Source organism: Asparagus officinalis, chromosome 4, assembly GCF_001876935.1.
Source record: "Asparagus officinalis chromosome 4, Aspof.V1, whole genome shotgun sequence".
Taxonomy (NCBI): domain Eukaryota; kingdom Viridiplantae; phylum Streptophyta; class Magnoliopsida; order Asparagales; family Asparagaceae; genus Asparagus; species Asparagus officinalis.
Window position 1 is genome coordinate 66,995,968 of NC_033797.1, and position 9,287 is coordinate 67,005,254.

The 9,287-nt window shown below is 44.1% G+C and overlaps 1 protein-coding gene across 1 annotated transcript in view; it reads left to right on the forward strand.

The window, feature by feature from the left end:
• LOC109837636 (beta-arabinofuranosyltransferase RAY1) overlaps positions 1-2,962 on the forward strand; it is a 5,763-nt gene extending 2,801 nt beyond the window's left edge. Inside the window, 3 exon segments of the mRNA XM_020405958.1 lie at positions 1-26; positions 386-632; positions 1,708-2,962. The exon segment at positions 1-26 is cut by the window's left edge and continues 742 nt beyond it. Of these exon segments, the coding sequence (XP_020261547.1) occupies positions 1-26; positions 386-632; positions 1,708-2,156 (722 nt within the window). The 3' untranslated portion in view covers positions 2,157-2,962.

Genomic DNA, 9,287 nt, shown 5'->3' on the forward strand with positions numbered 1-9,287 from the left:
ATCGGCTTTAGTAAACCTTCTTGTAAGTTATCTATTAGGTTAATGACAGTGGTGTTTGCCTTTTACTGTAGTCAAATTCTTCATTGTATTTCTTTGGGTTAATTGCGGATAGACCTCTATAGTTCTATTGTTACAGATAGACCCCCTAGGTGAAATTCTTGACTATTTTATTGTTCCTTGACAAATAGGCCTCTTGAGATAAATTTATTATTAATGAAATCACTCAAGGGGTCTATGCGCAATTGGGTGATAGTCTATCTACTGCAATAGAACCACAGGGAGTCTATCCGCAATTCGGCGATAGTACAGGGGTTCACTTTGCAATTAACCCTGTTTTTATTTGTATATATCCTTATGGTGAAGCACGCCGGTCTTCTAATTTTAGGGATTGCCAGTGTTTAAGGATCCCCTCGCTCCTAGCAACATCAGCTTTGACGACTGTCACTTTGGTACTAAATGTTTCCAGAGAGTAACAAAAGTGAAATCTCGGATAGTGTTGCAGATACTAAAACTTGGATATAATGTCCTCATGAGTGATGTTGACGTATATTGGTTTGAGAATCCGATGCCTTTTCTCCATTCATTTGGTTCTGCTACGTTGTTGGCAATGTCAGATGAATTCAACAAGACAGGTAAATGTAACCACAACATTCTTTATACTTGATCTTGTGCTCTACTCTTCATTTCATTTTCTCATTTATTTATTTTTTTGTTCTTGTTCTTGCGGATCTCTTACTACTTTCTAGAAAAACTAATTTGAATTTCCATGTTTCATGCTGAAATTAAGAGTGTTGATGTTTTTGATCTTTCGGGAAAACTCAAGTTATTGAATAAGCTAGATGGTCGAGTGTCTTAGGAGCAATAAGTATCTAGCAGATTAAGGTAAATATTGGGGAATTAGTGAGAGATATATTGCTGTCATGCCAAATTAGAGCTCGAATCAGATAAAAGTCAATATCTATGGAGTATCATTTACATGGTATTAGAGTCTCAAACTGATTTCATCAGCAGCAATGTTCAGTGTTTTGATTGAAGAAATAAGACAACTTATTCACTATTATACTGGTTGACTTAAGTGCGGATTATATGAAGAATACATGTTCGTAAACGCAAGCATTGTTGGATGTACCTGGATTGACCAGATCCAGCCAGTCCCATCAAAAGATAATTGAGAGCACATAGATGCATTCCAAATCATCTCAAGTTTCAAGTTCTCACTTGTATCCAAATTCTGAGCCTCAGGATCTTTTGAGTTAAATTGGGTTGCACTATAATTTAAACTAGGGCTAACTGTGGATAGATGCCCTGTAGTGTCCCTGTTTTTTGATGCCCCTCTAGTTTTATAGTTGCAAATAAACCTCTTGAGCAATTTTTTTTAACTCTTTTACCCTCAGGGGTCTAATCTGTCAAAAAAAATCTCATTCTTTGAGGGTAAAAAACTAAAAAAAAATCAGTCGGGGATCTATCTGCAGCAATGAAACTGAAGTCATACTATGTTCAAAATATCAAAGCCAGAGGGGGTCTTCCCGCAACTAACCCTATTGTTTTTGAGGAGTACAATTGACCCTAATTTAAAATTAATTTATTTTCCTCTGTGATAATACTTGCAGTTTATAATAATTTTTGGAAAAATCTGATCTGTTACACTACATGAATAATTAAATATTTCACTCATTGATTATTTCCGTCCATTCCCTTCTCCAACAGAGCCTATCAACTTGCCTCGGCGATTAAACTCCGGATTCTACTTTGCTCGCTCCGATCCAGTCACCATCGCCGCACTAAAAAAGGTTGTGAAGCATGCATCCACTTCAGACTTATCAGAACAGCCAAGCTTCTACGATGTTTTATGTGGAGAAGGCGGAGCTAACCGTGTTGGTGATGATCGCTGTTTTGAACCAGAAACAAAACTAACTGTTATCTTCCTCAATCGAAGTTCGTTTCCTAATGGAGCTTATAAAGGTTTATGGGAGAAGTCTAACGTCAGGTTAGCTTGTTTGAAGTTAGGATGTGTTGTTCTTCATAATAATTGGATTAGCGGGAGGAAGAGGAAGTTTGAGCGGCAGTTGCGTTCTGGGCTTTGGGATTATGATTCTAGCTCTAGAATGTGCGTTCAGAATTGGCAAAGGACTACCTACTCTTTGAGTCTTGAGTGAATTAGCTAATCTTGGCTGTGGAGAATAAGAACATGAAGATGTGAGTATCGGTGACTGGTATTCTTTTGTCCTTGCTCTTGTCATTATGGACTGCAAATTCGAAAGCTTCTGATAGTGAGATTGTTTTCATTGAGCTCTCAGTGGATACCATACATGTATCTGAGATGGAATATTTATTCCTCATATTTTACGTGTCTCCTGATTTTGAACTGAGTTGCATATCAGTAGTGCAGGGCAAGGACACAGTAGTGAGGGCTGTTCTTTCGAGTAGGATGGTTGAGGTCTATTACAGTGTGATCTCAACTCAATTTATGATGCAGAAGTATCAAGTCTTCAAGTTCTCAGGCCAAAGGAAAGAATCTTTCCAGGCAAAGTTTTACTTGGTGCTGGCATCTACTGTGAAGAAGTTGCAGGAGAGATACCCCCAAGAATTTGAAAATATATGAATAGGTCGCATGGAGCACGGAGGGAAAACTGTGTTCAGCAAAAGATTTCTGCGTTTCACATGATAAATGATAAATGGAGTCAATAACAAATGATAAAGGGGGTCAATGAAGGAGATATAGAGTATGAAATGTGTAAACAATATACAAGTTATTCAAGTTTCAAGTCATTTTCCTGTGGACAGTACTAGTTTTTTTTTTTTTTGTTTCTTTTTTGTTCTTACTTGGTATATGTTTTCATTTTTTCCTGGTTCGTGGCTACTAATTTTGGTTCATCCCTTCTACTAGGCTTCATACTGCAACAGTGTCCGTGATGAAATCGAAAATCAGAGAACTTTCTCATTCTATTTTTCTCTAGATTTTGTGAAGGATCTCCATTTCATTTTTATGTAGCAAAGACATCTTTTTTATACATGATGTTTGTTGTCTTTCATTTATACTCTAACTAACATATTGGCACGTGAGATGCATGTGCAAAAATGTTCAGTTACATGATTAGTCTTACATATTCATTTAATAGTTTGATGGTGATTTAATTGATGTAATTTTACTTTGAAATGCTACGTAGGAAATGTACCTTAAACTATTATTTATCAATTAAGTCTATCCTTAACAAAATTTTGTTGAGTAGTTTCCCAATTGACTATAATATAATTAGAGTAAGTGACTAAAATTTAAAATAAAAATAAAAACGGGGATATTGTAATTTAATTATGTGTGTATTATCATTTCATGATTTAGAATGTTCTAGAAATAAAAAGGGAACAAAGAAATCTCTTGAAAAATTAAAAGAAATAACATAAATGTCTCTCTTGGAAAATTACAATCTTAATTATGTGATTTCAAAACCTATCTCATGTCATGATTTAGAATCTTCTAGAAATAAGAATGAAAAGAAAGGAACGAAAAAAAGTTTCTCTTGCAAAATTACCATTTTACCCTCCAAATTATAATAAGGAGGAGGAAAATGTCGAGCGCTCATCCAACTTTTGTTACCCCTACTATGTTCATTATATAGTAGTTTAGATAAAAATCCTTAATAACTGTCCCTTGAATCCCATTCTCTAAAAATATCAAGTTCTCATCTTTAAGCTTCATTATTCAGGTTTTGCAGGTCACATGGTAAAAACATATTGCTCTCCTATGGGGAAGTTTGGATCTGATTGCCATGTACGTTAAAAGCGTAGTATTTATAGTTGTTGATGTTGTTGTTATGTGTGCCAAAGATATATTTTCCTTGAGCATGCTACTTTTAGTGATCCTTCCATTGCTACCACTCCTCTCTCCACACCGATGGAAATGAACTTGAAGTTTCGACATAATGATGGCGATCCTTTTACCTCAGCCTACTCGATATCGTGAACTTATCGGAGCATTGATTTATCTTTCAGCAACACATTCAGATATCACCTATGCAGTACACATCTTGAGCCAGTTTGTCAGTAGTCCGACTTTCAATCACTATGCAGCTCTCATTCAGGTTCTTCGATATCTCCGTGGCACTATAACCTAATCATTATTTTTTCCCTCAGACTCTTCTTTATCTCTTCGTGCATATTCTGATGCTGGATGGGCTGATGATGCAAACATTGATGTTCCACTGCTAGCTTTTGTATTTTTCTAGGTTCATCTTGTAGGTATATAAAATTGCTTATAGGTCCCTTAGCATAGCTCGGCACAAACCGACGAACCAACGAGGCGACGAGATGAGATCTGACGAATCGCAACTGCAATGCGACGGAATGGGCATCCATACGCGTCGGATCAAGCCAAAGTGTTAAAAGAATGCGACGAAGTCATCCAACCGGAACAGAATTCGGACGAATACGATCGGAATCAAAGATCAGTTTCGGACCTCGAACTAGAAGTGATTTACCTGAAATCAGGAAATCAGACTTACTGGGCAAATCAGATCAAACAATCAGATTTCAGATCACCAAAGCCTACGGACGCACAACAACAAAAACGACGGAAAACAGCAAACCCGAGGGGCTCGGCCAAAGCCGAGCGCCTCAAGGTGGCTGCGGCCAAAAGCCGAGCCACGCGCCTGAGGTGGCTCGGTGGCCGAGCCACCCTGCCACGCGGAGCGAGGCCACGCTCAGGGTGCTCGGCCATGTGCCGAGCCACCTTGGGGTGGCGTTGGGCGCAAGAGCCGAAGCCACCTCAAAAGGTGGGCTCGGCACCAGTGCCGGCACCCAGAGGTAGTCGACCGTTTTCCTTGCGCGGGCACAGTTCAGATAGCCTATAAAATAGGCTAGCATTGCCTCATTCAAGGTTGGGAATTCAAGAGCAAAACTCTGCAAGGATTGAAGAGGGGGGGAACGGTGGGGGGGGGGGGAGGCAACTCGAGCTTTGAATGACTGCGAAGAGCTGCACATTCGGATCTGATTCTGCGCGAGCATCCACGTCAGAAAAGGCATAGGATTTCGAGAGGAAGAAAGAACAGATTGCTGAGACTACAGAGATCACACTCCAGATGCTAAGCTTGGGTCTTAGATCTGCGAGATCCGAGGCGATTTTCGCCTTAGTGGGACTAAATCCCTGCCGAAGCTATTATTCTCCTCGTGGAATAATACCCGTCAAATGCGTGTAGATCCGACCGGAATCAGATCGCGCGGTGGTCCACGGATTAACCCGGGCGTTGCAAAGAAACAACAAAAGACGAGCGACACCGGCAAAAACAGGAGCTCGCGATTTGTTCACGAAAAGGAAAGTTGTAATTTTTCTTAATTTTTCTTTGATTTAATGTAACGCGATCTACAAAAAAAGACCGGATCTTTTTGTAATCCAAGATGACGATTATTTCAAATGAAAAAGACAACAGTTTTCCGGCACGGCGAACAATCTGGCGATCCCACAGTGGAGCCGGTCGATGCTCCGATGTCGAGATCGGAATACGTCGCAACCGCGGATTCGCCAAATCCCGGTCTGGAGGAGGTCGAGTATCGAATTCGACCAAGAGCTAATATCGAGGAGTTACGTGTCCTCGTCGGCGGTCTACCCCCCCGCAAGTCCAAGAAGTTCTCCTCCGGGAGAAAAGAAGTTTGTTGGTTCGGGCAGGGCTGCTCGAGAAGCCAAACGAAGCTCTCACCCAGCTGACGCCAAAGTCGCCGTCAGATGAAAATTCCACCGGACCGGCACCAGGTTTCAACTCTACTCCGCCGAACGCCTCCACTATCAGGGCGTTGTGACTTCTTCCTACAAAGAGATGCCGCGCGCAGAGGCGTCGTCACGCGCTTGCGCGGCAAGCTCGCTAAGGCGATGAGCAGTCTTACGGACGCGATTCCGCTACACGGCGCGATGCTGAAGAATGGATAGAGGCATAACAGGCCTCACAACGCGGCCGCAAGAACGGCGACTCTTCACAAGCCGCCAAACAGAACGAATGGGTCGGCGCGTGCAAACGGAACGCTTCGACCACTTGAAGAGCGATTCGCAGAGCAGGCCGCGCGATGTCAGCGCAGGCACGGGCTCAAGCTCAGGAAGGCCGCGTAGAAAGCTGGCAAAGGAGGAGGCGAAGAGCCACCATCAGGGACCCGCCAAGTCTGGAAGCCTAAGGCTGAAGTGCGACTCAGGCCAAAAAAAGGCAACCAGTGCAGCCCTTATAAGCAAGGTTTCAAACTCGCGGCGAATAACCAAGTCGCCGTTAGTTCGCTATGGCTACTTCGCGGAGATCATGGCAGAATCATCCGCGAAAGGAAGAAGACCAGTTTTTGGAAGGCGCGCTCGGTCCAGTTCCCCACGAGAAGAGGCAAAGCTCAGTTCACGAGCGTTTGGGCCCTGATGAAGAAGCCCAGAACGACTCAACACACTGGGGTAGCGCCGTCACCCTCAGTATTGACAAAGAGCTCGCAAGGCAGGCTGCGAGCACTAACTTGCGTAATCGAAGTGCGAAGAGCACGCTGAGTGACTCACGCCCACAGAAAGCACGTTTTTCTAGCGTGTAACGCTTTGAAAGCCGAAAGAAGGCGATAACCAAACCTCAGATGGAAACATTATCATCTGATAATGATCAGTGTTATACCTGAGAAGTCGTGCCCAGTGCCGATAGGGTTACTCCGACTGTCAAGATGACGAGTTTGTATTATCGTGACTGGGAAGTACGAAACAGAACCAGGAGAGGAGTCCCCGGAACAGGAAATTTCAATGTCCCCTGGTCCAAACTCATTCGGTGGCGGTATTTCTGAATGCAATTTGGCATTAAGGCGGTCCGCGCGAAAGAGTTTTAAGTTTTTGAAAGACTCAGGCGCGGAGACGCCAAAAAGCGCAAGGGACTAAGGCGCTTCCAAGAAGAAGAAAGGGTGATGAAGACGGAGAATTTCCGAGGGCACAACCAATCATGACGAGAAGGAACATCGTCACGAGACTGATTTTCGAGTCGATTCTGAGAGGACTTCCGACCATATGAACCCGTCTCAATCCGTGACCATCCGAACGAGGCAACCTATGGGTAGGCGTTCGGACAAGAAAAAGCGCCTTCAGAAGATGAAGGAATCTGATCCGCTCCGCGGTTGCAATCAGAATAATACGGTAATCCAGCGAGGGACAACCCTCGGTGAGGCATTATGATAAGTGCGGAGCAGATGGCCAAGATGCTTGAAGCACGCTTTGGTAAGCCAAGAAAGAAAGTTTCAAGTTTGAGATGGAGATGGCCATGCAGCAGATGCAGAGAAATGCATGACCTAACAAATCCAAGCATTGGCAGAACCAACAAGGCGAGCAGAATCGTCGTAAACCCGGTTAATCTGAAGATGAGATACAAAATGCTCAGAATACCAATGATCATCCTGTCAAAGAGGGGGTGGTAACGAGAATGCCATGAAACATCCACAGGCGAAAGTCTTGAGATCAAGAAACTCGAGAGCAAAATCAACATTGATTTTCCGCTCAGAGACGAAGAAAACAGGCATCCCTTGCCCCATACCCAGAGAATGGGAATGATCAATCGCGAAGTTTAATCTAATTAACTTTGCACGCCGTTTTAATGGGAGGGTTCACCTACCCGTACCAGCATTTGATTTACCTTCAAATCGACTTGGGGGTAGATCTCTGGTAATGAGCTCTGATGGTGCGGTCATTTCGTCGGCACTCTTCGCGGAGCCCCTCGATTGGTATCGCCGCCTCAAGCCAGGTCAGCGTGAAACAGCTTGGGATGATCATGAGACCAAGTTCCTGGCCAATTTTTTTCGACGACGACACGGAGGTATCTATCGGAATCGTTGCTGATTAGAAGCAGCAAAGAGACGGAGAGTTAGTCGAACCTTCGTCAAAAGGTTCAGAACAAGGCGATGAATTGCCGGGACCCGATTACTGAGGAATTCAATCCTCCAGACCTGGCCACAACAACCTCGCGTGGACGTGCTGGAAGCAATCGGTTGACAGCCATCTAAGACATGGAAGGACTTGAGAAGTCCGGGGAGAGCAAGCTGAGAAGATTCCTCAGAGGAAGAAGGCAGAAAGAGGCCCAAACCGCGACCCAAGTGCTCCAAAGCAAAACTTCGTCCACGGGGAAAGGTAAGGCACATGCTAATTGCAGTTATGCTATCAAACGCTTCTTCAATTGGCACACTCAGGCACACAGCAGCCACAGCAACCAAGCCCCACAACAATCACTCGAGGGCAATGGCAACAAGGCCATAGAACAGAAATCTACGGAGCGGAGGTTTCTAAAGTTGTACTCCTTCAAGGATGAGACGAAGTTCCCGGCATCTTCAAATACCTGTTGGAGAACAACAAAAATCCAGCTGCCGGATCGTGGATCAAGACAGGGGCCCGAACAAAGTGACGGACCGAATATTGCGGCATTACCACAGAGCGGTTCCATCACCCAACAAGTCGTGCACCAACCTCAGACAAGATCCAGGCGCTATGATGTAGGTGTTTATAACCCCGAAGCCCGGCCCAATGAACGTTAGACGCAAACGCAGCTATCAATCAGTCTTTGGATGGTGCCTCACAAAATGGTTAAACCGGAGCGCGATCACCAAGTAGGGATGAAGACAGTAAAACGATGACCACAACATGGACAGCGCCAAAAGGTACTTGTGCCACATACAGCCCCAAACGGCGAAATCCCCTGGGTTCATACCCGATCTGATTGCAAGATGTAACAATGGCTGGATCGTCATCCACGAAGAAGTCCAAAGGAAAGCTTGCCTGCGGAGTCTCTGCTCATCACCCAGGGGAAAGATGACGAAAGAATCCCCCACTTTCACCTCTCTGAAGAAGACAAGAAGTTTTTTTGGCGACCCGAACGAAAACGAATTAGCTACAACTATCCGCCACCCTAGTGAGGCAGGGGGTGAATAAACGGGACCAGCCAAAACTCGTCACAAGATGGGGGTGATTACAAGTCCCGACACCGGCGTAAAGAAGCTCGACAACAGCGTCGTGGATAAACATAAAGAAAAGAGCCCGAGGAGGTTCAACATCGTCGAAGCAATCTCGGTTTCAGTCTCCGATTGAAAAAGATAAACCGGAAAGATTCGAAAACTCCACGCGCCTTTGACATCATGGTCAAGCTACTAATATTCCAGCGCGGATAACGCTATAGTTGATGTTGACGCGGTTATCCAAGGAAACCAGAGAGGCCCTTGCAAGAAGCTTTGGCCAATTCAGAGGTGTTATCTGACTCAAGTCAACCGGTACCCTCGAAAATCCGAACCGCTGAAGTCAACAATGTAATAAG